Source organism: Neurospora crassa, linkage group VII, assembly GCF_000182925.2.
Source record: "Neurospora crassa OR74A linkage group VII, whole genome shotgun sequence".
NCBI lineage: Eukaryota > Fungi > Ascomycota > Sordariomycetes > Sordariales > Sordariaceae > Neurospora > Neurospora crassa.
The window spans coordinates 2,629,688-2,657,664 of NC_026507.1; the positions used below are offsets into that span (position 1 = coordinate 2,629,688).

The 27,977-nt window shown below is 52.4% G+C and overlaps 9 protein-coding genes and 2 non-coding genes across 12 annotated transcripts; 5 read left to right on the forward strand and 6 right to left on the reverse strand.

Annotated features, from left to right (window-relative positions):
* The first annotated feature begins 175 nt into the window (after positions 1-175).
* Positions 176-2,921, forward strand: NCU02401 (regulatory factor Sgt1). The gene is made up of 2 exons (XM_954628.3): positions 176-675; positions 758-2,921. Exons 1-2 carry the CDS (start codon positions 435-437, stop codon positions 2,638-2,640), a joined length of 2,124 nt encoding a protein of 707 aa, XP_959721.3. The 5' UTR covers positions 176-434; the 3' UTR covers positions 2,641-2,921.
* NCU02400 (metacaspase-1B) lies at positions 1,622-6,133 on the reverse strand. Its single transcript, XM_954627.2, has 8 exons — positions 6,030-6,133; positions 5,461-5,800; positions 5,285-5,399; positions 5,162-5,216; positions 4,705-5,097; positions 4,200-4,638; positions 3,688-3,857; positions 1,622-3,391 (listed from the first exon to the last, which is right to left on the reverse strand). The coding sequence occupies exons 2-8, from the start codon at positions 5,541-5,543 to the stop codon at positions 3,366-3,368; spliced, it is 1,281 nt and encodes a 426-aa protein (XP_959720.2). The 5' UTR covers positions 5,544-5,800; positions 6,030-6,133; the 3' UTR covers positions 1,622-3,365.
* A 3,568-nt stretch (positions 6,134-9,701) lies between these two features.
* On the reverse strand, positions 9,702-9,790 carry NCU15309. Its single transcript has one exon. It is a non-coding gene; the product is annotated as a tRNA-Tyr (tRNA).
* Positions 9,791-10,055: 265 nt separating this feature from the next.
* On the reverse strand, positions 10,056-12,777 carry NCU02399 (hypothetical protein). The gene is made up of 2 exons (XM_954626.3): positions 12,146-12,777; positions 10,056-12,073 (listed from the first exon to the last, which is right to left on the reverse strand). Exons 1-2 carry the CDS (start codon positions 12,168-12,170, stop codon positions 10,224-10,226), a joined length of 1,875 nt encoding a protein of 624 aa, XP_959719.3. The 5' UTR covers positions 12,171-12,777; the 3' UTR covers positions 10,056-10,223.
* Positions 12,778-13,211: 434 nt separating this feature from the next.
* NCU02398 (hypothetical protein) lies at positions 13,212-16,362 on the forward strand. Its single transcript, XM_954625.2, has one exon. It carries the CDS (start codon positions 14,405-14,407, stop codon positions 16,313-16,315), a length of 1,911 nt encoding a protein of 636 aa, XP_959718.1. The 5' UTR covers positions 13,212-14,404; the 3' UTR covers positions 16,316-16,362.
* Positions 16,363-16,986: 624 nt separating this feature from the next.
* On the forward strand, positions 16,987-17,079 carry NCU15308. The gene has a single exon. It is a non-coding gene; the product is annotated as a tRNA-Asp (tRNA).
* A 238-nt stretch (positions 17,080-17,317) lies between these two features.
* ilv-5 (isoleucine-valine-5) lies at positions 17,318-19,860 on the reverse strand. The gene is made up of 3 exons (XM_954624.3): positions 19,266-19,860; positions 17,980-19,210; positions 17,318-17,899 (listed from the first exon to the last, which is right to left on the reverse strand). Exons 1-3 carry the CDS (start codon positions 19,450-19,452, stop codon positions 17,587-17,589), a joined length of 1,731 nt encoding a protein of 576 aa, XP_959717.3. The 5' UTR covers positions 19,453-19,860; the 3' UTR covers positions 17,318-17,586.
* Positions 19,861-20,069: 209 nt separating this feature from the next.
* Positions 20,070-21,157, reverse strand: NCU02396 (mitochondrial FAD-linked sulfhydryl oxidase ERV1). Its single transcript, XM_954623.2, has 2 exons — positions 20,875-21,157; positions 20,070-20,811 (listed from the first exon to the last, which is right to left on the reverse strand). The coding sequence occupies exons 1-2, from the start codon at positions 21,003-21,005 to the stop codon at positions 20,343-20,345; spliced, it is 600 nt and encodes a 199-aa protein (XP_959716.1). The 5' UTR covers positions 21,006-21,157; the 3' UTR covers positions 20,070-20,342.
* Positions 21,158-21,335: 178 nt separating this feature from the next.
* NCU02395 (uroporphyrinogen-III synthase) lies at positions 21,336-22,492 on the forward strand. The gene is made up of 2 exons (XM_954622.2): positions 21,336-21,672; positions 21,726-22,492. The coding sequence occupies exons 1-2, from the start codon at positions 21,396-21,398 to the stop codon at positions 22,358-22,360; spliced, it is 912 nt and encodes a 303-aa protein (XP_959715.1). The 5' UTR covers positions 21,336-21,395; the 3' UTR covers positions 22,361-22,492.
* A 516-nt stretch (positions 22,493-23,008) lies between these two features.
* Positions 23,009-25,037, forward strand: NCU02394 (oxidation resistance protein 1). Its single transcript, XM_954621.2, has 2 exons — positions 23,009-23,959; positions 24,133-25,037. The coding sequence occupies exons 1-2, from the start codon at positions 23,354-23,356 to the stop codon at positions 24,694-24,696; spliced, it is 1,170 nt and encodes a 389-aa protein (XP_959714.2). The 5' UTR covers positions 23,009-23,353; the 3' UTR covers positions 24,697-25,037.
* On the reverse strand, positions 24,911-27,774 carry mak-2 (mitogen-activated protein kinase-2). 2 transcript variants are annotated; one of them, XM_011396860.1, is made up of 5 exons: positions 27,549-27,774; positions 26,565-27,149; positions 26,298-26,493; positions 25,845-26,226; positions 24,911-25,767 (listed from the first exon to the last, which is right to left on the reverse strand). In XM_011396860.1, the coding sequence occupies exons 2-5, from the start codon at positions 26,666-26,668 to the stop codon at positions 25,391-25,393; spliced, it is 1,059 nt and encodes a 352-aa protein (XP_011395162.1). In that variant the 5' UTR covers positions 26,669-27,149; positions 27,549-27,774; the 3' UTR covers positions 24,911-25,390. The 2 variants fall into 2 exon arrangements, with proteins under 2 accessions (XP_011395162.1, XP_011395161.1); XM_011396859.1 differs by having other exon boundaries at positions 24,933-25,767; positions 26,565-27,552.
* Between the last annotated feature and the right edge of the window lie 203 nt (positions 27,775-27,977).

Genomic DNA, 27,977 nt, shown 5'->3' on the forward strand with positions numbered 1-27,977 from the left:
GTAGCCATGGTACCCGACCTAAAGGTCATGTCAAACCCCCCCCCCCCCTGTCCCACCTGCTCGGTGCGTAGTGCAGAGGTACCTCTAGGTAGCGGCGGGGGTCCGGAGGTTTACCAAAAAGTCAGATACGTAGGTAGGTGTAGGTAGGTACCTTATGTACTTCCTTGCGAGTAGACACCGATCAAACAACACGGACCTGCTCAACACACGAGAAAACCACAAATTCCCTGCCGAATTGAATTACAATTTCGAAGGCTCATTGGCTGGACTAGATTGGTTCGATTGTGTCATTCTTCAAGTATAACGTACACGTGCAATCAACCGCAAGTGACCCGAGGCGTCAACAATCCGCAGTAAAGGGACACTCACACCCCTCTAGACACTTGAAAGTTGAGAAGCAAGAAACCCCCTTGAGTAGAAGACTGAAATCAAAGATGGAATCCACCAATGAGCCAAGGCCCGGAGACGACGCCTTCAATGGCTTCCAAATGAGCCTCCCAGAAAACTGTGTTGAGTACATGCTCTTCCTCATCAACGATCAGCCTGAAGCCCAGAGAACCACCCTCTCGAGCCTGGAAACAATCAGGAAAGCGGCCCTTCAAAGGCTTGACGAGCTCACCAAGGATTATATCTGGCAACGTGAGGCTTTGAAGCTCGAAACGAGGATCGAGAATGGTACGTCTCCTCGCCTTGCTACCGCGCTCTCAGTCGCTTTCTATAATCCTCGCACTCATGCTAACCGAACGGTCAACGGCAGGCTTAGTTTACCTTCATGGTCGTACTGATTACGGTGATAATGTGGAAGACGAGTGGCTGATAGTTTATTTTCTCCGAACCTTGAGCTTCTCCTTTCCCAACCTATGGATCCGCATCTTCGACAGCGACGGCGAATTCCTCCTCATCGAAGCAGCCAAAGTCCTGCCTAAATGGCTGAGCCCCGAGATGGACGCCAACCGCGTATGGATCAACCGCGGCCAATTGCGCATCATCCCCCTTCTTCCCTCTTCTTCCTCATCCTCGCCATCTTCATCAAAGGCCCACCAGATCTCCCTCCACGAAGCCCTCTACGTGATCAGAACCACCCCCAACATCCTCATCCACTCCCCCTTAATCGAAGCCGAAGCTTTCTACCGACTAGAGAAGTATCCCGACCAGATCACCTCTTCCCTCCATCATGCCCTTGTTACCATTCCTCGTAAACTAGCCTACATCCTCCATAAGCGCCCCAAGGCCGTCGCACCCGCTATCGAAGCCTTCTACCTCCGCGATCCCATCTCACTTAAACCGCTGCTCTCCGCTACTCCGGACTCCTTACTATTTCCACCACAGGACCTTGTGACCATCAGCGTCCGCCTCACCAAGGTCCTCTACGCCCAGCTCAAGTCCCAGCACTTTGATCCGCCACTGGTTTGGAGGGAGCACTTTGTCCAGACTGCGCAAGTCCAAGAATTGTCTGCGTCTGAAACGGAGGGCGAGGCCCGGCAGCAAGCCTTGCAGAAGCTGCAGACGCTCGCCAGGTTGGAAATAGGCATGAAGCTCACCACGGGCTTTGAGATCCTTGCTCGCGGCGCTGAGAAGAGCGATAGTCGGGTTGCGAGGGAGGTGGCGCTATTGCTTGAGGATCTCAAGGAGGATGGCGAGGAGGCGGCGCTCCCGACTGATGAGGAGATCAAGAAGTGGAAGGATGTGGATAGGGAGGATGATGATAGCTGGATGGATATCGATTTTGCGGATTTTGAGAGGGAGTTAGCTGGCGGCGGTGGGGTGCAGGGAGAATCGGAGCAGCAGCACCAGCGACAACAAAACAAAGCTGGTGAAGGCAGAGATACAGCAGGGCACGCTGTACCGACCTTTGGAGATGCCACGACACAAGCCGATCTACGCAAGATCGTCTCCCGGTTTGAGGCATTTCTGAATGACGAAACAGCAGGTCTTGACGGAGCTGAAATCGATGAGATGGATCAGGATGACGATGATGACGACTTGGAGGACTCGGATGTTGATATGGACAGCGAGGACGAAGACAAGGAAGTGAGTTTCGACGAAGAGCAGTTCTCGAAAATGATGAGAGAGATGATGGGGATACCGACGACGACAACAACAACGGCGGCAACAACATCGTCACCACCGTCATCAACCACAGGACCCGAGAGCGCCCCGCGACAGCCTGGCACGAAGGGCAATGGCAAAGGCAAGGAAAAGGTTTCTTTTACCGTCAATGACGACAAGGACGAAGACAAGAGCATGGATACGGGCCACAGTGAGCAAGAGGAACTCGAAGCTCTTATGGCTCAGATGGAAAAGGAACTCAACTCCTACGGCGCACTACAACTGGACCCTCAAAAAGCCAAGACTAGATCCGCGAGAGCATTGAAGGGTGGTGTGCACGAGGCTTCATCAGTTCAAGAGATAGTCAAGACCGCGGGGGGTGGTAGGAGTGATGATGATGACGATATGAACGACGAGGAAGGAGAAGAGGAAGGTGATGAGGTCGGCGTTGACTATAATCTAGCCAAGAACTTGCTGGAGAGCTTCAAGAGCCAGGCGGGCATGGCAGGTCCAACGGGCAATTTGCTTGGCTTGATGGGCATGACGTTGCCGCGTGATGAAGAGGATTCTGATGGAGAGGGCAAGTCTTAGGAGAAGCAAATGCAATCTGTCAGTGCTTGGTGGACTAGATATTTGGATGCCCATCATGAAGGGAATCTTGGTAATTTCAACAACATCCTTCTCAGATAATGATAGATTGCAGGTAGATCGTGGGTTTTGAAGGAATTTGATGATGGAGCAAATGGCTCGTTGCCAGCCGCAAGACTGAGCGTCGATAGGCGGAGAGGGACGATAGTCTCGTTTAACAGCGAGGTATTCAAGATTGAACCACGCATAGATTGAAACCAGACATCGTTGGCCTACCTCCTCCCCCTAACCTGCGATACTGTGTGTCGTTGAAGAGACAGACCTTAAGGCCTGAAGCGGCTCTTCGCTATTATTCATGACTGCACAATAAGACTGGAAGTGGTTATCTGTGTCCATGTCCAAATCGAAGAGACAAGGTGACCTTCCAGATGCACAAAGACCCAGACACAGTCCTCTCAATTGCCCCATCATCCCTGGCCTGCCAACCAAATGGCAGACGAGAGAAATCCACCAACAACCTCGGTCCAACATCCCTCATATTAACATCCACTTCAGGTCCTGGTCATGCCCAACACCCCACGAAAGACCTGGCAAGCCGATTGCCATTCTCCCCTAGTGATACCCTACCCAGGCGTGTCGACCAGTCGACCGCAAATCGGTTCGCCTTTCTGTGGAACAGAAACTAGTTCCTAGCGACCAATCGATGGTATACACTGTTTTCGATTGCTTCACATAACGAACAGGAGATTCGTATCTTTATAGTTTGCATCACCAAAGTTAGTCAGCTTGTTCTTCTTATCTTGGGCCGTTTTGCTCGTCATCATTGTGTGTTTTGTGTGTCCATTACAATGTCTAATTTTCCCAGCCAGCCCCGCAAAAAGACGGTCCACGCAACGCAATGCAGGTAAAAGAAACCCAAACAGACACTTCTCCTCGAGTTTCCTATAAAGGGTATATATGCAACTCAAATCTTAAACGTGGTCACCAGATAACGGCTTGACGAGGGGTTGTAGAATGATGACGAGGAATGGGAAGAGGAGGAAGCCTCACCAAGAGGGTGGCTACACGACAGCTGAGGCTTCTGTGTGTAACGCATTTGCAGTTCGTCTCGGATGCTGTTGAGCAGCTGGACATAGCTCTGCTGGGGGTTCTTCTTGAGGGCGTTGATGAAGGCCCAGGACATAGCCCCTGTAGCTTGTGAAGCAATTGTGGCGTCGGCTCTGTGAGAGAGACATCGAGGTTAGCAAGTGAATCTTGACAAGGGACAGATAATTACGTCTCGGGGAGGAAATGGAGGGGGTAATCCAACGTGACTCGTCGCCCTAGACGCAAAGTCACAACCATACTGATGGTTGTACTTTGCATCTAGAGCGTGGGCTGAATGTATGTACAAAAAGTATGCTAAAGTGACGCCTTTGCTGTGCCCACTTGACGGCATCGACTAAAATCCCAAATACCCAGTAGCTCTTGCTCCCAAACATACTATGCCTGCGCCAAAAGAGAAAGAGAGCAGAAATAAAATAATTCAAGAGCAAGAAACGATAATAGAGGGGTGTACGAACGAGGTCTGGTCATCTTTGCTTCCGGAGAACATAACAACATCGGCGGGTGACGTCTTCGTAGCCAAGGTTCTTGCATGGGCATCGTTACCGCCGGTAGCCTTTTTGAAAATCCCCATGATGTTGTTCGCCACGCCGTAGAGGTCGCCTTGGCTGTAGGATGAGATGGCTCCAAGAAGACCTTGGCCAGCTTCCTTGGCCAGGTTGGGCTCCTTGAGAATGCCCTGGGTTGAGTAAATATAGGGCAAATCGAGCGCAGTTCCCGAGTGGCATGAGTCGAAGATAGCGGTCAGCCGAACGCCGGCTTGTAACGGTCGGACCATGATTCGGTGCATTTCGTCATCGGTGATGTGTCCCACTTGTCGGAAATCGACTGGATATATAACTTCGTCGTACCCATCCTCCTCGTCGCCGTCGAGATCTTTGGTTTGGCCGCCATGCCCTAGCAAATTCGACCGTCAGAAGCAAACCTTACGATATTTAGGAGAAGATCATTTCAGGTGCTTACCGGAGTAGTGGAAGAATAACGAGTCATTGGGCCTGGCATCCTTGACCAACCAGTGCATTGCCCTAAGGATGTTTTGCTTGGTAGGCTGACTCATAGGATTTTGCTGGTCATCGGTAAGAATCACCATATCCTCGCGCTTGTACCTGAAATGCTCGACGAGATATGATGACATGTTCCTGACATCGTTGATGCATCCTCTCAGCTGGCCCCGCTGACCAAAGTAATTGATGCCGATGAGCAAAGCTTTGTGTCGGCCATTGCACTGCGAATATCGAAAGGCGTAGTCCGCTGGAGCGCCATATCCAAATTGCTGAGGCGCCTGGGGAGGAGGTGGGGGTGCTTGGTGGTTCCCGTGCGCGTACGAATTCGAATTCACCGTGGGCATGTTCGCCTCTAAAGGCATAGTCAGAAGCTACACTCCAGCCTGGGGGGGGAGGCTATTCTAGCTAGCACTCACCAGGTCTGCCGTAATGGGAGTTTGGAGGATTGCCATATCCCTGTGGTGCAGGCGTCTATTTGCGACTCGTCTTTAGTACTCCTCTACGTGGATGTTGGTTGTGGTAATGGGCTTGAGACGGACCTGCTGCTGTGGATTCCAGTGCTGGTGTTGCTGGGGACCAGGCGAGGGCTGGTGGTAAACCATGTACTGTTGCTGCTGAGGAGGCGGCTGTTGATAGGCATTATAGGCAGGTTGGCTGCCAAAGTTAGAACCGCAGTTTGAAGAACAAGGCTACGAGTGTAGTTGTATAAACATACGGAGGGTAGTAGCCGCCATATTGTGGTTGAGGCGGCGGGACGTAGCCTCCTCCATTGTAACCCGCGCCGGGGTATCCAGACATGATCGGCGGCTGGATTGAATTAGAGACAGGTAGTGCAAGATCGAGGAGGCTCGGCGACGTGACCCGTCGTGGCTTTTATAAGTAGGATCCGGAGACTAAGGTCTTGGTGTAGTGGCAGAGAGGCTGGAGGGCGCGGTTGGATTTGGGATCAGACGGGCGTGAAGACGAGATTGAATACAGGGTGGAGCGTCGAGGGAGGGCGGCGTTGATGAAGTGAGGCCGGTATATGATGGATTGGAGGGGAGCGAGGCTAGATTCTTCAAAGACAGGCACCAGGTCAGTAATGGGAGCAGCGATGCATTGGATACAACCGATTTGGAGCAGGCAGACGGGCCGGGTCAGGGAAGAAGCACGGGATGGCGCAAGTCGAGAACCATGACCGAACCAAAACTGGAGTCAATGTTCCGCCCGACTGTACAGAGGGTCTGAGGGTGCAGGACATGTACCCGAGAGAGCGGTCAAAAGGCTGATTTGGGGACAACTCACATGCAGGGAGTCGAAGAGGCTTGGTGATGTTGGGTCGCAAGGGCCGGGGTCGTTGAGCAGGAAAGAGTGGGAAAGAGGTGGGTGACGGGATGGGTTCGTCGCGATGTTTCGGACGGGGATTGAGGTCAACTGGAACCAAGGCCACCGCAGGGCAAGCAACCTAGACTAAATGTGTGCAGCGTGTGGGATCCGGATGGATTGCCCGCTGTGTGGACGGGGATGCCCGGCCAAGAGCGGGCAACCTAGCTGCTGTCGCCAGGTTGAGACGGCAGGCGGGGGGAGCAAGGGGAGGTGCTCCAGGGCACCAAAGGAGGGTACCTACCGTACCTACTGGACGTGCAGTGGAATTCCACCTGCACTCCCCACCTCACTCGAGGAAAAGGTGCCACTGCGAACATCCATCCATGGATTCCAAGTCGTTGGGTGGCGTCTGTGTTTGCAACTGGAACTTAAGTATCTCACTATGCTGCCTCAACGCCCAAGCTGCCTGTGACCATATCAACAGCCACGTTTATTGATAGACCAGATACATACATCAGCAGCGCAACGCTCCAAGTCATGATTGGACGAAATTCAAGCGGGGGCAGCACGAAAAGAAAAGCTTCTCTTCCACTTTTGCCGTGATCAACGCCAAGCAACGTGGAGTGCGGATCCCGAATCTGGGAAGAAGAAGCGATCGAAACCCTTGAAAGTTAAGACGAGGAGTGACGAGATACTTACCTACATACTTAGCTACATATCTACACTACCTCTGCGACACCACAACAGCGAGTTGTGATGGAGTTGCGCTAGGAGGTCAAATAGTCCTATAAACTAGCAAATGTTCCATACCTTCTTTGACCGGGCGCTCCTTCATGTCATGTTTGGATCCATATCCCTACTATGCTATACAAAGGAGTATGTATAGAGGTACAGACCTGTTGCCTGTAGTGTACGGAGTGCATGTCTGTAGGTATGTAGAGGGATGGAGGCGCAAGACTGAGCAACAGCAAACCTCTTCCGCACAGTCGCAATCACCGGTGCATGGTGAAGAGCAACATCGAACGATCAACGTCGCTGGCCTTCTCTCCAGGTCGTCATACACCATCGGCAAGTCCTTTAATCACTTTGACGGTTAGATATCACAACGGCTATTCAGCTCTTTTCTACAGCCCACTAAGTCTAGCCCTCAGTGCGCCTCTACCTGCTGCCGCTGGCGGGGAAAAAAGACACTCGGGGGTCTAGCCCACTTGAGGGTCCCGCCCCGGGCTGTCGTAACTGAACGTATCGCATCCAGCAAATTCCCTCCACATGGACCACACAACTCCAATGCCCTATGGAAAAAGGAAAGAAACTAATATCGCAGACGCAAGCCCATAAGTTGAAAGGTGTTATCGCCCATCCACGGTTACTCGAGTGGGGACAATTAGAAAAGGGTAGTGAGAAACGCAGTAGGAAAATCCGCAAGCTGGACATACTTGGAATCCAGGACACCCAGTCTGTTGTGATCACAACCGAGGATCTGTATTCCACAACGCAAAACGCAAAAGTCGACGGTGAACGAAGGTTACCTCCGCCGGGTCATTGTGGCTTGTAACCGAAGGCGTTCTTTTGCTGCCACGATCCCCGGCCCGGCAGTCTCTCAGACTTGTCTCCCCCCGCGCGCGGCGTACGACATTCGGCTTTTGCTTCCAGACATCAAAGCTTCGGGACGACCGAGGCCATTTCGGTCAGTGTCAGTTCCGCAGCTCTTGTGGTTGGCTGGCCGGGTCTCCCGGTTGCAGAAAGGTTCGCTGGTCTCCAATATCTCCGGTATCCGAATGCATGCAGCCGAGTGAAGCTAGCTCGACAGCATGTTGAGTATATGATAGGTCAAATTACCGTGTGATCGCTGCTGAACTGTAATCGCCGGCGCCATAAATCGAAGGAAACTCCTCTCTGCAGATAGGGACAGCCAAGTGGAAAACCAAATCGCATCTACACTACATACTGCGTAAACTACTACATAGAGTAAAACAGACGGGCTCGATCAACCGACATCGAAGCTCAACACCACAGTCGAGGTATCCAGATGTGGCACTTCGACATCAGAGTCCTGCAGGTTAGCGAACCGAAATCGCATTCTTCGTTGCTAGATCCTGGGGAACATCTAGTTCTCGATCTTAGATGGCGCGCGCCAAACCCTACCACATGCGAGTCTCGGTTTCCCTTAGCTCATACACACCTATCCCCCCGACCGACCAAAAAGACTTGGGCCGTTTGTCTTCGATGTCTAGCAAGGGTAATATGTTCGGCATGGCAGATATGCTCGAGTGTCTTTAGACGTCCAAACCCCAATGGACTTGATTGTTTTGTGTAATTGCCATTCGTTGGAAGCGACGCATTCTGCCGCAGACTGCTGGATCCCGAAGACGAACGGCCCAAATCTCTTGGGTACGTGGGCCAACAAGGGACAGGCCGAGAGAGCATGGCCACAAACGACGTGCTGCATCTGCTAGATCAGACGCCCGCTTGAACAACATCTCATCCTTTTTGCGGCAGTCGTTAGTCTTTGGTCATGCTGTACTGCCATCACTACATACGTAGAATGAGGCTGTGACCATAGCAGGTCCCTGGAGTTTCAAATCGAACCCTCGACCGCAAAAGCAAAAGCAGCGCCCTGCATTCCCATGCCTTCTGTCTGGGACAGACTGACACTGTACCCCGATGGGGTGGCCGGTGGGCTATGCCCTTTCAAGCCAAATTCCATGCTCATCATCGTCGTCGGTCGGTGAGGCTCAAAGGCGCTGGGTAAGTGATCTGCGGTAACCTGAACGGTTAAGTATTGCAAAAGAATTTACAAGTCGCTTGCTACCGAGAACTCGGTGACATTCGACTTCCAAAAGATACCTAGGTACATACCAAATGCTTGCGTTTAAATTAGCCCGCAGTTTCGTTTCCGTCTCCACTCACACACACCCCCCATATTGTGTACTATAGTTCCAGACTTCCAGCTCTTCATGGGTTTAGTCAATACTAGGAATTCAAACGCTAATGTGAACAGAGGCTATGCTGGCAAAAGTTACATAGGACTGGATAAATATCAGAGTGTGACATACTAATGTCTTTACTATAACAAAGGTTAGCTACATAATGCCTTGACAATAGGTAATCTAATACTAGACCAGGCTCAATATAGGGTACAGGTTAAGGGTGTTAGATCTTAGTTTTAAGTTTCATCCTAACAAGTGATAACTGCATATGGATCTTTGACATAACTACTATGTTAATGTTGATCTTCCAAAATTTCCTTACGTTGACTAGGTTGCAATGCTCAGAAGAACCCCTGGGTTGGATTTTCCAACCTAAAATCGATTTCTATCAAGTAGGTTATCCTCCTCTTCACTATACTATGCAGTAGCTCCAAAATGCCAGGCAAGTCAGTCTACAAGTCTTGATGTCCCACTGCCAGACCTCCTTCAACATTCAGCAGGGAGTCCTAAAAACGATCCCCAATAGCCGCACTCCCGCAGTACTATGTATGACCCTTGCCCATAGGATTGCCAAGCCCAAGATTACACTGTCTTCTGCAACGGAGTCCACCAAGCTGCTGGGATCACAAGATCAAAAAGATAAGACTCGCTTCAGATCAGCACAAAAATTTGGTGCGGGGAGAAGGTAACAGATGAAAAAGACACAAAAAAATTGTACATGTCCCCTCGACCGGAATCGAGCCGGTGACCTTTCGGTATACAATCTATACAATTACAGCCGAACGTGATAGCCAACTACACCACAAGGGGATTTCGAAGTTGTTGAACGAGGTGGAGTTTTGAAACCTATATCATCTCTGCAATGCGTGAGCAGCATGTCGCTCAAAAGGCAAACCTCGCATGGGGAATAAACGACAAGATGTCTCGCATTACCTTTTAATCAGATTCGACCCATGACATTGGCGGCAAGTGTCAAGTTAACTTATAGCGCTCCAGGCAATAATAGCCCAAGCTCAGTGAAGGACTTGTACTTGCCAAGCTTTTGCACTTGACCGATCGCGCTCAGCACAAAGAATGCTCTTGGAAAACTCATTAGCATTTTCAATATACTGTACAATAGATGTTGGATTCCCCCTTTGATAACAAAGCAGGCCGAATCCAAGAAGCCAAATGGGAAGAAGACAGAACGAAGAAAGGGAAATACAGTAGTCGTACCGTACGTACGCACGCCAATTTTCTCAGTCTATGCATTTTCCATCTTCACATCAGCATTCTCCTCTTTGACCTCGTCCTTCGCTTCCTGCTTGGCCTCGTCTTTAACTTGCTTATTAGCATTCTGGCTGCCTGCTGGTGTCGCTGCAGCAGGAGTTCCCGCATTTTCACTCTTCGTGTCCTTCTTTTCCTCTTGGCACTGATCAGTCTCGTCCTTTTTATCCTCATCCTTAGGCACGGCCCTCATCAACCAATTCATCATGCACCAGACGAGCTTCATGGCCTCCACTCTGTCCTCAGGCTTGAAGAGGTCAAACCACTTGCTCCTCCTCACTTCCAGCCTTCCCCAGCTTCGCTTCCCGTTCTCAAACTCGTGCTCGGCGCGGCCCTCCAAAACCGCCATTAGCTGATCGGGCACCCGCACTCTTACAATGCTGATGTGATGATACAAGGCACTGACCACAAAGATGTCATCGTACTCTGCGCCTGCGGCTCTGCCAATGGCGGCGTACTTGGCCTTCTTGTCCCAAGTCAGGGCCGGAGGGCGAACCATGCGGTAGTTGTCGTACATGGCCATATTACCCGACTTCTTCAGGCGCTTGACGCCCTTGGCCGGTCCCGTGCTAGACTCCTTCTCTCTTTCTGGGAGACGTGTGCTGGGCAAGGGGCCAAACGGGGAAGCGCGGGATGCAAGTCGGGCAGAGATGGCCACCTTTGTGGGCTTCTCGGCAGGAGCAGCAGCCGGAGGGGGCGCGTCCTTGTCTCCAACAAGTGTGTCGTCGCCACTGGTCTGCTGTTCAATCTCACGGCCAATGGGGCCACCGGGGCCACCGCCCCATCGAGGCTTGGTGCACCACCAGGCACCTTCGCCGATGCGCTTCTCGGTGCGACCCTCGCGGGCTCGATGCTGGGCCGTTACTAGCGCGGCAACCAACTCGCGGCCCAAATCAAAGACGGCATCCGGATCGGTGGAAGACTCGTTCGGGTCCTCGGGTGGGGGTAGGAAGCCAGTGGAATGTCTAGCACTTACGGCCGCCACAGGTCCTTCAACGATACCGGCGCGGGCTTCTTCCCTAGTGGTCGGGGTCTTGTACATGAAAGTGCAACCGGAAGAGAAGTAGGAGCTACGGGCAGATCCACAATTGCGAGACGTGATGTGCAGCCTCGGCTCAGCACGAGCCGGCGCAGTGTTACACCCAAAGTCGTACGCGACAAGCTTCAAGAAGGTTTGCACCATCTGCTGGCGGAAGTCAGGGGGCATCTGATTGCCGGCGCCGGTACGTCGAGGCTTGGAGGCCAGAGCGTCCTTGTCTTCTTCTTCACCTTCCGGAGCTGACTGTTCTGTTACCGAGGTGTCATCCCAATAATTGGATAGTGTGTCGAGCTGACGGAAGAACTCGTAGCAGTTTCCCAGCCGGGCGTGGCTCTGGCCCTTCGGAGGTTGGATGCGGCGAACAGTCCGGTAGCCGGTCTCATTAGGAAACATCAGCTCACGCTTACGCTCCAGGTAAGTATTGCAGCCGGGAGAGCGGTTTCCCGAAACCAGTGGGACCCTGGTGCTCTCGTTCACCTCGTGAGCTGCATCGGATGAGAGCTCATCCCAAGCAGCGAAATCCGGGATATAAGATGGATCAGGGATGAGGTCCGCCGCCGTAGAGTTTGGCACTACATGGACTCCGAGAGCCTCAAAATGGGCAACGGCCAGCTGGGCTGGGCGGACTATGCCCTGCAACAAGGTGACAACCGACTTTGGTGTTTCGTCTGCGGCTCCCGGTGCTGTTTGTTGGTCATCTTGAACTTGGGGATAGAAGCGCGGAAAGTTGACGGGCGTGGGTGGAGGCACGTCCTTGGGCGGCCCTTGAGGCGCTGTGGCCAAGGGAACTAAACGGAATGGTTAGCACAGCTCGGCCAGACAGTCTATGTACAGCAAAACAGGGGGACTGAAGAACACACTCAAGTGGGCAAAGTTCCCAAACATGATGGCTACTGCAGTGGGAAGACACGGCAACGGTACCGTACTACCGAGGGGTTCGGCGTCGGTGATAAGCGGAAGACGTTGCGCCGGCAACCGACAAGGTAGGATGGGCGGCGGGCACCGTGACGCAGAGCCGGGACTTTCAGTGAACCGCCGACTCAGGCGGATGTCGTGCTCTTTGTTGCACAAGAGCGGCGGCGGGAAACAGGTAACAGGAGATGTTTGTGGAGAAAGGAGGGGATGTTGTAGAGACAGCCTTGAGATGGAAGAAGATCACGGAAGAGAGGGTCGCCCCTGGGCCCGATCCTGGTGCCCCTGGAGCCAACGTGCCAACCCTGGGTGATATCGATGTGTTCGAGGAAGCTCTGGCGTGTCTGGCCCGATGGCCTGGGGTTGTGCGGCCGCCACGGGGACAAGCCGGTTCGGACGGAATTCGTGGTCGAATGATTTGGGAAGCTCGGTTGGGCCGCCCAGTCGCCCACAATCACCCAGTCTCCGTTCCGCTAGCGCAGCGGGCCGTTACCGTTACGTTGCCTTGGGTGATCATGGCCCAAGTCTGAGAGAACGCTTCTCTTCGTTCGTTGCCATTCCGTCGAAGAGAAGGTGACGGTGAGGGTTTCCACGCCGTTCCCATCAGAGACGACCCCGCATGCCTTTGCAAGTCAGGGGTTCAAGGGTCACAGCGCCTGCCTGTTTTGGCGGTGGCCGGGCACAGGGATCACGCGCCGCGTCGACCGTTCGGGAGCTCTTCCATGTTCCGCCTGCAACGGACCTGCAACCCCGCCCGCTTGTGTACCCTACATAGTAGTAGGTACTTACTCGCCTACCTGGTTTACAGTGCTGGGACTGGGCTGACGGCGGACGTCGGCAGCCTACAAGGAGTCTGCCCGTTCCCGGTATACTAGACGGTAAACCACCTACTCGGAGCCCCGTGCCCGCCCGCCCATTGCCCGGGACACCCCGACCTAAGGCACCTACCTACCTTACTACTATAAAGAGGAACCTACCTCTACTTACCACAGGGCAGTACCCGATTCCTCCAGACGAGTGTGTTCGCCCCGAGATGCCGTCCACCTGCGCTTCCGGCTCGGCTACCGGACGCCCGGTCTTGCAGAACATACTTGGAACTTAGTTGCATATTGGAAGGTACCTCTAACTTGGTTGGTGGTCCCACCCCTCGATGGAATTTGCTCCTCTTGAGCAGACCTGGCGGGTACATGAACAGCGCAATTCTACCCACCACTGTGTCACAAGCAATGCAGGCAACCAAAAGCGTCATGGCGCCGTGCATCTGCCCCGTCCCTTGTCCGCCCACCGTTGACCGTGGATCGGATCTCTCCTTCGGCATCATCATTGAGCAAAACACAAGACAACAAGATACAACTGGCGCCGAGGCTTTGAAGTCGGTGCTTCAAACTCCCCGCTTCAGACCCGGTCAAGAAGACTGTTGCAATTGGCCTCGCAATCGATCGTCTGAACTGCACGGTTTGTGCATGCTTGAGCTCTCTCAGACCTGCTACCTCCTCAAGTCGCCTCCGCTATTTTTCTGTAGCGAACAACAATCGAGGTGCCATGGTAGCAGCTGACGGGTGGCTTTCCGGGCCCAAACATATTTCCTTGAAACATTCACGATGCTACTCTCAACACCAAGGAGTGTGCTTCAGGAGTGTCGCAAGACAGGGATTTGCCCGTCTAAGCGACACCAACATGCGCTTACCCCTTGATGTTAGAGCCGCGTTGAAGACAGCCGTGGTTCGTCTCGACCGTGTTCTCGGTGTTCGTGAGCCCTGCTTTGGTTCCATTTCGGACATCACGTCGTTATTACACTTCCCATCTACCAATCAAAGTACATGGGTCCTGTTCTCAAACACACGCCTATGCTGTTCCTACCTCACCATGCCCCCGATGCCATCATCAGAAGAGCCATGAGGAGGCTGGCTCGGTTCCAATGCGCTGCCGAGGGAAGTGGGCTGCTGGAGCGGCTCCTATTTCTGTCGTCCTTGAGCTATCAAGTGATGATCTGCTTTACGACACCCCAAGCTTTGCTTGTTTAGGGACCATCTTCCTCACCACTCGCAAAGGGTTCATGATTATACCGACATAGACAGGCCCGCGAGGCCCAACTATTCTCTTCGTTCACCTGGCGTGTCCTTTTATTCATCATACCAATATTAATTATCCTCGTATGCTTTGCGACTGGATTCGCCGGCACGGAGGCACAGTGATCGAGTTCCAGCATGTCATCACCCAATCTTCCTTCATCAGCAAGGTCGTTCATTTTCACAACCACCGGAGGCAAGCGATGTACAGCAATACTCAAAGCCGTCCAATTCAGCAATGTCCCAACAGCCACAGGTCGCGATTCTCGGTTGCCGGCAACGACAACGAGGTCGACGACGACAACAACGACAGAAGCGACAACAAGGGATGAGAATACGGTGCCAGTCAACACCAGTGCGAGCCCGCCTCCGCCGCTCGAAGACAGTATAATCCCCAGTTCAACAAGTTCGACGAGCATATTGACCACAATACCTACCCCACCCGTCACGAGCACCTCTTCGTCTTTGCTCCCAACATCATCACCGGAAGCCGAGCAATATTCTGTGAGCAATGAGACTGAGACTTCAGCGGAGACAAGCATCGTGACAGAAACAGCGTCAGGAATATTCCCTGATGATGCGGTAGTAACGCCTTTTGCTAGCACAGGCGCAAACCTCCAGCCATCCTCCACCAGCAATGCAGTACAGGCCACGGAAAACCCAACTTTATTCCCCACTATAAGCTCAGTTCCAAGCGCTCATAACAGCGAAGCTGCGAAGGTGGCTGGAGGTGTGCTCAGTGGTCTCGTGGTCCTCAGTCTCATCGGACTCTTCTTATGGCTGTGGCGACGACGGAGATTGCAGAAGAGAAGGAGCACCCTTTTGACACCTCTGGGTACTGGTCCTGGCACAAACCCAAATGAGAAGACGCCTTATATCATCAGTCGACGCAGCATTGGCCCAACACCGGGGTTCGTGAAGGCAAAGGCCGCCCTAGGTTACAAGGTCGAAAGAATCCGAGAGCGCATCAGTCAAGCCTTTTCCGAACCTAGCATCCTACTATCGCCTTTGAAACGGGGCCCTCGATTTGAGGAACTCAACACACACAGTCGAAACCCATCGCTAGCTTTCACCGACAAGGCGAACGGAACGGGGTCGGTCAAAGGCAGCACGTCGAATTGGTGGTCCCGAATGGCATCCCACATGCGTATCAACAAGTGGCTACGCAACATGCGCAACGATGAGGTTGTGCGAGACAGACATTTTGACGCGGAAAACACAAGTGAACGGAAGGCCAGACTCAAGTACCAACCCGACTTCCTAACGTTGATAGCCATGGACGATGGTGATCTCGGCCGAGAAGCCCAAGGCCAAGGGCAGCAACGTCTGAGCGTCACGCGCCAGGACAGTGGTGGTGGAAGCAGAGACAAAGTGTCAACAGCACGGCCACTGCGCCTCGACGAGGGCGACAACCCCTTCAGAGACAACAACTTGCTCAGCCATATATCAGCCATACCAGCGCCCCTAGCCGCCGGTCTTGGCCGTTCCGACAACCCTGCCAGCGACCCTCCTTATCCTGTTCGAAACCTTTACAACGACGCCACCACAATCTCCAAACCGCCGACAGCGACCAACTACGGCATCGAGGACCGCCGCCGCCGACAGTCACGCGGTCATCCAATCAGTATTTCTGCCAGCACGACGGCAAATGGAAACCCAAGTCGACAACCCAGCACCCGCACCTACCGCGAAAGCATCGACTCGTTCACCACCCATCGCAATAAATTCCGGTCAGACCCTTTTGACTTGGAGCGCCCTGAGCTTCTGGGCGGTGTTCCGCAAGTCATGGCAAGCCAAGGGACGCCATCAGCAGTGACAGGCCCTAGACATCCACCCAGTGCTCATACCCGCCAGGAGAGCTTGGGCGGCTCAATGAGGTACTCGTATTCGAGCGGTGTCGTGAGTTTGGATGAGTGGAGTGATCCGGGGCCGGATGTGGGTTATAAGTCTGCCGGGTCTGGGGATACTAGAGGTTATGGGAGGGTGAGGAGTGCAAGTGTGAGTGTTGGAAGGGATGGAGGGCAAAACATTTTGGGACGGGCAATCTAAAGGATTTGGTTCGTTAGCATCGCAGTGAAATACAATTGGACTTGGTGTCCTGAACGTAGGTATATATATATATATATATATATATATATTCTCTCCTTGATCATTATGCCTCTTCACAGTTCATTTTGGTCTTGCACATTTCTCAGGCGTTAAAGGTCAGTCTCGGTCTGGGAAACGCAGCGATGCGACTCCATTTGGTGCAGCATATCCCCAGAATAAATGACACTGGGGAACGGAAATCTATCGTACGAAACGATGGGATATCAAGACGTGACATGAGACATAAGTAAATGCATACATACATCCTTGATGGGAAAATCCCAAGCAGCGTTATTCAACATCCACCGTCGCCATCTCAAGGTTCTAGAATAATGTTCACTCTTATCTCGTCTCCTTGGCCGCTTTTGCGCTCTGCCACTCACACGAACCTATCTGGAAGCTCCACGTAACACACGTCTATTTCCTTTTGTCTTCTTTGAGTATAATGCAAGAATGGTATCAACTTTATTGCTTCGATTATAGTGATGCGTTCAGGTGAGCAAGTAAAATACAGAATCGCGAGTCACAAGGGCGTGTGTGTGCAAGGTTAAGTTGAATATCTGATTATATAGATACAGGCTTCGGCAACAGCTTCCGTCAAACTGCTACGACAGCTGATCAACAGTTGTACATCTTCCGTAGTATAGTGGTCAGTATGTGAGCTTGTCAAGCTTGAACATCGGTTCGATTCGCTCGAGACCCGGGTTCAATTCCCGGCGGGAGAGACCTTATTTTTTGCACATCCCCAGGGCCCCCTTAACCAAATCTCAGATGAGATTCCTTTTTCTGGGTTTCTTTAGCGATGTTGATCATCTATCTCTCTTGGTTTCTTTTCCTTAATTCTGTTAAATTCTCCATCAGTTTATCCTCTTTTTTTTGTTTCTTCCATTCTCTCGTCAATATTTTCCGATCTTGGCATTGCCATTTGACACTTTACTTCATCACTCGGCCTTTCATCCAACACCCAGTATTATTATACTATAATTACCAACTGAATGGAATTACCTAAATCATCTTATATATACACGGACAGAGCACGTTTTATTCAGCTGTACCTCTAACGTAATTACTTGTTTCTCTGACTTCAATCCATGAATGAGAGTTTCTCTCTTATGACCATCGTAGCATAACCTCATAATGGTAATCCAAACCCGCTACAGTATTCCACTTCGTTATAAGTTCATAAACCCCTCTCCACAGCAGGACATGTGTGCAGCTCATGCTATTGCCTCTCACTGCTCATCCTCAATCCTAGAGTTGGTCCTCGCCGAAATTTCAGCCGTGAGCTTCAACGCCCGCGGCGCATCATCCTTTGGCATCCACAACTCTACAAACTGCAGGCCTTTATACTCGTTGAAATCTTTGTCTTTGAGGAGCCTCTCCAACTCATCCTTTGTCTTGATAACGAACTTCTGAGACTGGCCTTCCTTGGCGCCAAAGACCGCGGGGATATCGGTATAGTTCCAGCGGGTGACATCGTTGTAATCCGCGTCCATGCCATGGATGTAACGTTCGATAGTGTAGCCTTCGTTGTAGATGAGGAAGCTTTGAGGCAATCCAGTTAGTCGAAGCTCGTCAAGCTAACCCTAAACAAGATACGAGAGATAAAAAACGGAAGCACTTACATGGTGACCCTCAAGTTATGTTTCAGCATCGTGCTGACTTCCTGGCAAGTCAGTTGAAAACTGCCATCACCCACGAACAAGATTGTTCGCCTATCTTGTTCAAGATCCTTCACTGCCAGTGCCGCGCCCTGGGCAGCGCCTACCGACCAGCCGATACTTCCCCATAGTACCTGCGTCACCCCCATGACGTCCTTGGGGAATCTGCTTTCCCAGATGCCGAAGTTGGCTGTGCCCGTTTCGGTAACAACGACATCTCCTTCCTGGAAGTACTCGCCTACTCTTGGCCAGAACCACGCCTGAGTGATGGCCTGCGAGTCATCCCTGTTCTCAGCTACAGCATTCTCGACCGGGGGAGAAGGGGTTATCGAGAGTTTGGACATGTCGATGCGCTCAGTGACCTTCCGGAGCACACCCCTCATTGCAACACCAGGATACTCGGAGTAGCGCACAGTGCAATGGTCGCTATGCAAATCGATGGTATTCAGTTGTGAGGTGTGATACGAGAAGCCAGCAGTGTTGAAGTCACTTTTGATCGCGCCAATGGACAAAACCAAATCAGAGCCCTCAACGCGCTTAGCAACTTCGGGAAGAGAGCCGGTGCCAGCATAGACACCACCGTAGTGCTCGGACGTTTCATCGAAGGCACCCTTGCCCATGGGTGTAACAAACACCGGAAGCTTGGTCTTTTCGATGAACCGTTTGACTTCTTCGGTAACCCTATGGCGGATTGCGCATGCGTCGACCAGGACCACCGGATTCTTGGCTCCATGGAGGTATCTGAGGACCACATCGACGACATAGTCTTCTCTGTCGGGATCATTCTCCGGCTCGGAGAGATCAATCTCTGTGTCCAATCTAGCGCCCTCGATCTTCTTCTCAACCATGTCGGTAGGTAGCCAAATGTAGACGGGCCGGCTGCGGATCCAGCACTCCCGGATCGCATGGTCAATCTGGTAGGCGATCTCACTAGGTTTAACTAGCTTGGCAACGTCGCAAGAGATATTTTCGCTCATATTGGCAAAAACGTGGAAGTCACCGTTGCCGAGGGTATGGTGTAGAAGCATGCCATTGCGCTGGGAGATGGTCGAAGGGCAGCCGACGATATGGACGATAGGGACATGCTCAGAGTAAGCACCGGCAACACCGTTGATGGCGGATAGTTCGCCAACACCGAAGGTGGTTACAAGGGCAGAGATACCCTTGGCACGGGCGTAGCCGTCGGCGGCATAGGCTAAAGTTGTTTGATATCAGCGATCATGCTGGTGGGAATAGAGAAGTAGACATACCAGCGTTGAGCTCGTTCACGCTACCAACCCATTTCAAACCGGCTTTAGGAACGTAGTCGAGAGCAACCAGGTTGAAGTCTCCTGGCAGGCCGTGGACTGAGCGGATGCCGATTTGATGCAATCTTCTAAAGAGATACTCAGCCACTGTCACGGGCTTCTGCAGACTCTGTGTCCGGATGTCTGACATGTTTTTGGGTGGGTTATATGGAAGTTATCGTGTAATCTCGTGTGTTGCGGTAGGTTGTCAGACCCGGCCCGGCTTGTTTGCGATGTATTGATGGGGTATATTACGAGTGTTGTGTCAAGAGGATGGCGTGTGAAGGTGTGATATCGGAGCAGCAGGATATAAGCCAGGGCAGCGAGAAGTGATGTGAATAAGTAGAGGTAAGAGAGTCCAAGGTGAAGAGCTGGCTGGAGCTGTTTTGTTGAATGAGGGGAAGCATCTACCAATATGTACCTATGTAAGTATGACAAAGACGCATTGTCGATTCGAGGGGCCGGAAGGGACCGGATACCGGGCATGGGATTGTTCGTCCTTTCCACGAGTTAGTGTCGGCGATAGCTGCTTCCTGTGATGTCATGGATGTGAGTTGAAGTTGGTGGTGGGGTGAAGTACATTGTGTACATAGGTACATAGGGGGACGGGAGTACGTAGGTACATGCCGCTTGGTGGAGTAGCAGGTACGAGTAGCATAGCAAGTTGAGGTAAGTACGGTAGGCTAGTAGTAGGTACCTGCAGCCCGCTCGCTACCTGAGTGTCGCACCACTGCACTGGAAGCACCTTGCTCCCTTCGGTTCTTTTGTCGCTCTCTTCAGTCATGTAATAACCGGTAACCTGAGCAGGAGTATGCCATTGCGACTACCTATGCCAGAGAATAAGAAAGACAGGATATAAGAAACCTACCTTACCTCTAGGTAGGCAGAAAAGACATACAACAACGCCAATGCGCCTCGCCATGCTGCGTATGCAAAAAAAACACCATCGCCACCACCATCTAACAACCAGACATTTGTATACAACCTTCTGTCACCGGGCTGAGATTTCTCAGGTCGCTATAATAATAGAGATGTCGCGGATCAATCGCAGCTTCCATCCTTCCACCCAGTCCTCCACCTCTCCTGCCACTTGGAGCAGTCAAACGTTGGCTTGCCCAACTTCCTGTTGACTTCATTGTGCGCCTCACACAGCCAATTTCCAAACTCGTCTCTGCTGCCTGTTTTCGGTTCTTCTTTCTTTATGTATTGTTGGAAATCTTCGGCGCATACCCAGCAAGGGTACAGCTTTGCGAACAAGCTCATGAAGGACTTTAAATCATTTTGCTCGCTTGGAGTCGGGGCGGGAGGGTAGGTCGCGGCGATCGAGTGGAGAAGAGTCCAAGAGCTTCGCCCGAGAGTTTCAACATCAGCTGGGCAGTCTGTTCTCCGGGTTGATAATGTAGCTGCCGACGCAATCGTAGAAGGCGCAGTTGAGGACATGTCGTGACTCGTCTTTAGGGTAGCCTTGGCCTGGGACGCCCAGGCACCGAAGGAGGTGCAAGAACGACAACTAAGAAGTCGCATCAGTGACATGATGGTGAACCTTGAAGTCCGTACTCTGGATAGAACCTACGGCTTTCCATCCTTGCCCAGTACAACACCCTTGGGGAATTTCTTGGGTGGCTCTGTTGCGCTGCCATCGACCGGAGCCGTCGCTGTTGCGCCGCTTTGCGCAGGGTCGTTGTCTGTGACGTTCGTTGGCATTTGTTAAACGTATCCACAGGTAGCGGATGAGCGGTGGTATAGAGGCTCAACGGTTGCACGAGTGAACGCTCTCTTCGAGGCACGCAGATATGTGTTTTTGACTGTATCGAACCCGCCTCGAGGATTAGAAATCAACCAAATGACGGTTCTCGATCGGAACAGCGACTTGAACCGTATAACGGCGTGATCCTTGCTCTCTGCTTATCGATAAAGCTATGTCGCCATGCCGGCGCACCTGGCCGGCAATAGTGGGGCGGCTCTTGCCGGTCGCGGGCCCCACTCCGTGACTACACATACGTAAAGATATGAAATCGGTAGACCAGAAGAAAGGTTCTCTCGTGCCCTTGACTCTGTGTGTCATATTGCGGGAAGCAACAAGGCAGAGTCAACATGTCGCAAAAGACCCCCGTCTTTCTGTTGAAGACAAAATCCACTCCTGGGGACTCGTACCAGGAGCAATTCTCTTCCGAGACGGATGGCTTTAATTTCGAGCCTTTCTTTGTTCCCGTTCTGGAACATCGATTCAAGGACGAGGGCTTAGCTACGGTGCGCAATCTTCTCAAGACGAAAGCTATAGGAACTGGCTTCGACTGTGCTTACGGAGGTCTGGTCTTCACCTCCCAACGTGCCGTTGAAGCCTTCACCCACCTCGTCCAAGAAGTAACAGGTAAGACGTACTGCATCCATTTCAAAAGGCCAAACCTCATAACAGCTGTGTAGGCGATGACAGGTGGCCCCATCTCCAAGATATCCCTGTTTACAGCGTCGGCCCTGCGACAACCCGTGCGTTAAAGGCAGTTCCCCAACGACCGCCGCTCCAAGTCTTTGGTGAGCATACTGGCAACGGTGAAACATTGGCACCCTACATCATCGAACACTATGGCGAATGGTATAAAGACCGGTCCATCAAGCCGCCGCTGTTGTTTCTGGTTGGCGAGCAAAGGCGGGATATAATTCCCAAGAAGTTGATGGACCCTGCTTTACCATCAGACAAGTTCATTCGCATCAAAGAGGTCGTCGTCTATGGTACCGGTGTTATGAAATCCTTCCAACAAGATTTCACAAAGCTTCTCCAAGAGACCCAAGACCGGCCGGCGAGATGGGTCGTGGTGTTCTCCCCAAGTGGCTGCGACGGCATGCTTAGTGCCCTGGGATGGCTGAACGAGAGTAGCGGCAGAGTGGGAGACGACTTTCAACAGGAGGATAGGAAAACGTACATTGCTACCATCGGACCGACAACTCGCCTTCATCTTGTCAAGAACTTTGGCTATGAGCCTGATGTCTGCGCGGAGCAACCCAGCCCGGAAGGGGTTTGGCAGGGTATCAGTAGGTTTTGGAACGAAGCAAAGAAATAGACCTGGACCATCCAGCCGTTATGTTCAAAAGCCATCATAGTTGGAAACCCTCGCTCAGCATATCACGCCCTTTTCAAATTTGGTACCTAGCTAGGTAGGTATAAGAGTAGATTCTTGCTGCTTGTGACTAAAGCCACCTAAAAGGGAACCGTGGACTATACTACCTCCCAGCGGGCTACCTCTACACAACGCCCGGATTACCAAGAGGCTGCATGCACTGCTATGTAACAGACATTGAAACGTAGGAGGTACCTACCTACCTGGACGTGCAGCAAGCATGACTCCGCACACGTCTCCCCTTAAACACTACATAGAGCGCTATACTCGTCAGGTCTTCAAACCGACCCTCTGACTACCTAGCGGGCGGTACTCAATTTTGGTGAAATACCTAGTACGTACCGCAATACGTAACGGCATGGTATTGTAGGTACAACGGGCTCGTATGGGGTATCGGCATTGCTAAAGCACACCACTACTAGCCCCCCGGATCCTGGGCTACGCTATGTGCACGGAAAGCAACGTCAACCCTTCTCGTTTACGGAAGCTCCCAGGGGCATGCGTCGTCATTCACAACATAAACATAAGCCATAGGTCGTGCGGGGAGAGGGGGTCTAAGGTAGTAACCAAGAGCTCGGCTTGTCAGGGCACGCACGCTACGGCACCCGGACTGTACGCAAAGTCGACAGATGGACCACCCAATTCCAACGAATCTCACCCGCAGCCCGCCGAGACTGTCAACTTACTCGCTACCTAGCATGCGTTCTCCATCCAGTTCATCCCTGCCGTCCATCAACTGAACCTATCTGCAAACTCATGTGCATACATCTTCTCTACCGCACCTACTTTAACTAGAGGTACCGGCAATCGATAATCCGTAATCTGCCACCTGCAAAGCTTCCTACGCGCTTTCTCAGTCATTCCTAGGTTATTCGTACACCACCCTCGATATAAGCCCTCGAAATTCGGGTGTCGGGTCATTGGAAACCTGAAGCCATGAGCTACCACGATGCTCGCCGCAGACACCCCCATCCCATCCAAACCTTCCGGCCCGAATCGGAGTACTCCTCGTCCGCCCCGGGCTCCGGCGCCCAAACACCGACAGGGTCGGGGGCCAGCAGCTCTCAGCTGCCAGGGCTTGTCTCCAGTATTTGGGGAGGTCTGATTCGGCGATTCTCCGCCGAAACACCGTCCCTCACCCACTCACAGTCATACCCAGCGGACAGTTCACACTCACACTTCGACGACCACAACTATAACAACAGTAACGACAACAACGGCGTCGACGGAGTTTACGTTCCCCCTCGATTCCATGAAACTATCCAACGAACGGCGTCACCAATGCAGCCGCCTCCACTGGAACCCGTGCAGCTCAAGGGGTTTGCACCAGACACACCCGCGTCGGCCAGGATATTAACACAGGCGATCGCGGAAGAGATACGGATCATGGTGCCTACGAGACTCAGCATCGTGGATGAGTGGAATTTGGTCTACAGTCTGGACCAGGATGGGGCAAGTCTGGGAACGCTTTACGATAAGTGTGCAAAGTATTCCGGACGACGAGTGGGATTCGTGCTGGTTGTTAAAGATGCAGAGGGTGGTGTAAGTTGCCTATCCCCTTCTCTTTCCCTCCCTCTCTCTCTTCTTCACTCTGTGTCCAGGCCTTTCCCCCGCCCCACCTTCTATCACTGTCGAAACTCGGCACTCAAAGATACACACACGTCCCAAAAACAGACCAGTCGCTTACCTCGCGCACGCTTCCCCCAACGTTACAGATCTTCGGCGCCTACCTCTCCGATTTCCCCCACCCAGCCCCCAAATACTTCGGCACAGGTGAATGTTTCCTCTGGCGCGCCTCCGTCATGGCCTCCCTCCCGCCTCCTCCCTCCGCCGACACCACGAACCTGCGAGGCCGAACATCCACCATTTCGTCAGTCGGAACGGGCACGGACACGGCCACGAACACGGCCACGAACCACAACAGCGGCGACGATCTTGCCTCATGTACCGTTTTGAGAGCCACGACGACAGCCACCCCACCCCACAACGACAGCGCAGACGATCTATTTGCTGACTTGACCGGTACCGTTGACCAAACCACCATCCGCTTCAAGGCGTTTCCCTACAGTGGCGTGAACGACTACTACATTCTGTGCGAGTCCCATTTTTTGAGTGTGGGCGCTGGCGATGGGAAGTTTGGGTTGTGGCTGGATGATGGGCTGGAGAAGGGGGTGAGCTCTACAAGTCAGACGTTTGGGAATGAGCAGCTTAGCGATCAGGGTGAGAAGTTTTCTGTTCTGGGGGTTGAGGTTTGGGTAATTGGGTCGGGGGGGTTATGATGCCTCTTAGCTCGCTAGCCAGAAGAGGAGGCTGGGATGACTTTTGAGACTGATATGCTATCATTTCGAACACGGCTTTGTGGCCATTACTGAACTGGGTATGGATATGGGAATATTCTGGTGTAAGGCGTTATGTTGGCGTGGGTTTCGACTTGACCAAGTCAAAAGGAAAAGGATGGGCATACATACCAGGTTTAGGCCTTGTGATAGGGTCTGCATTTTTAGCCAGTATTTGTATTATAATACCCTTCACCTACTCGCGGAATGGAACTCTTGCTTAACTTCATTCCTTTAAACCGAAACGCCTAGCCATAAGTGCCACAGCCAAAAGAACAACACCATAGAAGAGACATCATCAAAGCTCAGGCAGTTTGAGTATCTAGCTTCAAATTCATGACGGTACGGAAACAGGATCCGGTTTAAGCAAGCCATAAGAGCGTATCAGACCGCAAAGGAAACGTAAAGTAATCGACATCCCCCACACTCATCTAGTCCAACATTGTTCACATACACCCCCTAGCCTTCAACATTCGACATCAAATGCTAGAAAAAGCATGTTCCACTTCTCCCTGATATCTCCTACGGTCCCAATCGGACCGAGTAAACTGACGTTGTTCCAATACTCTCCTGCAAAGCCGTCCAGATCACCTCACCTCACTGTATTCTCTTGCAACTGCCTGTATCGGTAGACACTTCACCTCATAATCTCCTGGTAGATCAACTGCTTCAACTGCTCCTTGCTCAGGTTATCCTTGTGCTTATCGAAATCAAAGAACTCCTCGGGGATGGGGGGCGCGGTCGGCTCATCATCCGGGTCGTGGTAGGGCTCCAGGTACGGGTGCTTGAGCGCCTCTTCGACCGTGATGCGCTTAACAGGGTTGAAGGCAAGGAGCTTCTCTAGCAGGTCCAGGGCCAGCTCCGACGTGTTGGGGAACAGCGTGCGAAAGGGAACCTTCTTCTTGAAGGGTAGCGAGCGGATGTATTCGCGCGCCCGACGCGACTTGATGCCATAGTAGTCCTCCATGGTTGGCGTGCCGAGGACGTCCAGGATGAGGGTCAGTTGGTGGTGGTCTGTCACAAGTAACGCGCGTTAGTCTCAACCCCGTAGAGCTGCCATATGTTGGAATTTGGGATGGCATGACACATACAATCCTTGCCAGGGAAGAGTGGCTTGCCGCTCAGCATCTCGGCCAAAATGCAGCCGACAGACCAGACATCAATGGCTTTGGTGTACTCCTTGAACGTCAACATAATTTCGGGGGCGCGGTACCAACGGGTGGCAACGTATTCCGTCATGAAGCCCGAGTTGTCCTCTTGCGACGCGGCCGAGCGAGCCAAACCGAAGTCGCATACTTTCAAATCGCAGTTGGCGTTCAACAAAAGGTTGGAGGGTTTCAAGTCGCGGTGAAGAACATTGGCAGAGTGCATGGCCTTGAGGGCGCGCAGCGTCTGGTAAATGAAGTATTGGCAATGGTCGTCCGAGAGCTCTTGGGTACGAATGACGCGGTGCATGTCAGTCTCCATCAGTTCCTAGGATGTCCAGCCATGTTAGTGAGGAACATGATAACATTCTGGAGGACCGAGCCAGCACGCGATCATACCTGGATGAGATACACTTCGTTGAAGGTCTCGTAGCTCCGTGGTTTTTGGATATCGAGGATAGAGATGATGTTTTCGTGGTTGAAGTACCGAAGCAGCTTCATCTCGCGCAACGTCCGCAAACAGAACATGGAGTGGTCAAAAGGGGTGATCTTTTTGATAGCGACCTTTTGGCCCGAAGGCTTGTGTACTGCAGAGCTGTTCCAATCACCTGTCAGCTTTCGTGGTTCTCCCATATGGGCCAGGACTATCTGTGGTGATCAACTTACCAGACGACACCATAGGCGCCTTCACCTACGACATCCTGGATGTCGTACTGCTCGCTGACGTTGAAGGAGATCTTGCGAGCTCCGCCTCTTTGTGCGCTGCTCATTTCGACGTGTCCCGAAAAGTTGCTTGCGGGAAACAAAGACTGTCCAGAAACAGTAAGCGGTTCGGTTGTTTCGCCGACTCGAAGATTGAAAATACTTGTGTTCTTGTGTGACAACGGAGGCGTTGATCGCGAGTCAACGGGGCGCTACCGAATGAGGGGATTCGTCTGTTGGAGTGGGGTTGTCCGAGATCCCAGTCGAGCCGCGCAGTCGAGGGGTGGTTGCGATCGAAGAACAACCAAGTACTCAGTTGCTCAACACCTTGTTGTTTTTGTTGTTGTTGTTGTTGTTTGTAGAAAGAGTGTAGGTGGTAAAGGAAGTGGCCGTCGCCAAGGGGATGTGTGATGGGCGTGGAAATGCGGGGGTTTGGACGGTTGGTGCTGGTTGCGTTGTTGCGCTTCAAGTTGTAGCGGGAGGTGGTGGCGGAGGGGTTGGGCGCGAATTTGGTCTACCCTCAATATGCCGGCCTGTCTAGTACCTGGGCTGCTTGCTATGATTAGCTGTTGGCAACACAAGTCAGGGTGCAGGGTGAGGTATTCAATCGATTTATGAGGGATCAATTGGAACGGATGCAGTGTAACAGAGCAAACCCACTGGGCTTGCGTTGCTGGCTTCCCTTTCCACTCTTCGGCGAACCTCGACCGCCGCCAAGCGGCGCACCTCAGATCCCAGGATGATCAAGTTGAGTGGATGTCAGTGTCCAGGGGCTGTCATTGAAACCCAAGGTCCGGCTCCTTCAACACTGCGGGTAGAGCCAGCCGGAAAGCAAGAATATCAGATGGACGATCAGGTGGTGCGCAGTCGAGCACCAAGTGAACCACGAAAGCGGCCTTGGCGGGACCGGGCAGTCTAGACGAGACGTTTGTCGACACTTGGACGTACCTCGGTGCAGAGCCACCCACCCAATAATACCGTGGTGTTTGGTGGTTGGAATGGTGTCAGAGAACAACGAGGGCCCGGCTCAGCAGCAAGACTGACAAAGGATGGGTCAATGGAAACCATGAAGTTATCGAGCTGATGAGGATTAAACAGGAGAAAATGACACGGGGATCGAGACCCCAACTACTTCACCCTTTCACACAGCTCCCCTTCTTGGAGCATGTTGACGCCGGAACAAAGTGCAACAAGGAATCCCCAGCGGGAAGCTCAGCCCACGTTGTCATTGTTGGTGGGGCTCATTCAGAATCGTCAAACGCATCAAGGAGTCCGAGCGGGACTCCTTCGCCAGCGGGGTTCAGCTCGCTGACGGTCGGCTAGGCCAGGGGCACAACCATTAACACAAATGGAATCCCCGTCTGTCTTCTTTCTTCC

Coding starts and splice junctions, on each gene's coding strand:
- NCU02401 (XM_954628.3), top strand. CDS start 435: ATGGAATCCACCAATGAGCCAAGGCCCGGAGACGACGCCTTCAATGGC. Junction 676..757: donor CGAAACGAGGATCGAGAATG/GTACGTCTCCTC, acceptor GGTCAACGGCAG/GCTTAGTTTACCTTCATGGT.
- NCU02400 (XM_954627.2), bottom strand. CDS start 5,543: ATGTCTGGATACCCCGGCGCGGGTTACAATGGAGGAGGCTACGTCCCG. Junction 5,400..5,460: donor TATGGCGGCTACTACCCTCC/GTATGTTTATAC, acceptor TAACTTTGGCAG/CCAACCTGCCTATAATGCCT. Junction 5,217..5,284: donor ACTGGAATCCACAGCAGCAG/GTCCGTCTCAAG, acceptor AGTCGCAAATAG/ACGCCTGCACCACAGGGATA.
- NCU02399 (XM_954626.3), bottom strand. CDS start 12,170: ATGTTTGGGAACTTTGCCCACTTGA. Junction 12,074..12,145: donor TGGGAACTTTGCCCACTTGA/GTGTGTTCTTCA, acceptor CATTCCGTTTAG/TTCCCTTGGCCACAGCGCCT.
- NCU02398 (XM_954625.2), top strand. CDS start 14,405: ATGTCATCACCCAATCTTCCTTCATCAGCAAGGTCGTTCATTTTCACA.
- ilv-5 (XM_954624.3), bottom strand. CDS start 19,452: ATGTCAGACATCCGGACACAGAGTCTGCAGAAGCCCGTGACAGTGGCT. Junction 19,211..19,265: donor CGTGAACGAGCTCAACGCTG/GTATGTCTACTT, acceptor AAACAACTTTAG/CCTATGCCGCCGACGGCTAC. Junction 17,900..17,979: donor CATAACTTGAGGGTCACCAT/GTAAGTGCTTCC, acceptor ATTGCCTCAAAG/CTTCCTCATCTACAACGAAG.
- NCU02396 (XM_954623.2), bottom strand. CDS start 21,005: ATGCCAACGAACGTCACAGACAACGACCCTGCGCAAAGCGGCGCAACA. Junction 20,812..20,874: donor CTGGGCAAGGATGGAAAGCC/GTAGGTTCTATC, acceptor GCGACTTCTTAG/TTGTCGTTCTTGCACCTCCT.
- NCU02395 (XM_954622.2), top strand. CDS start 21,396: ATGTCGCAAAAGACCCCCGTCTTTCTGTTGAAGACAAAATCCACTCCT. Junction 21,673..21,725: donor CCTCGTCCAAGAAGTAACAG/GTAAGACGTACT, acceptor ACAGCTGTGTAG/GCGATGACAGGTGGCCCCAT.
- NCU02394 (XM_954621.2), top strand. CDS start 23,354: ATGAGCTACCACGATGCTCGCCGCAGACACCCCCATCCCATCCAAACC. Junction 23,960..24,132: donor TTAAAGATGCAGAGGGTGGT/GTAAGTTGCCTA, acceptor CCAACGTTACAG/ATCTTCGGCGCCTACCTCTC.
- mak-2 (XM_011396860.1), bottom strand. CDS start 26,668: ATGAGCAGCGCACAAAGAGGCGGAGCTCGCAAGATCTCCTTCAACGTC. Junction 26,494..26,564: donor GGCGCCTATGGTGTCGTCTG/GTAAGTTGATCA, acceptor TGATTGGAACAG/CTCTGCAGTACACAAGCCTT. Junction 25,768..25,844: donor ACTCTTCCCTGGCAAGGATT/GTATGTGTCATG, acceptor TACTTGTGACAG/ACCACCACCAACTGACCCTC.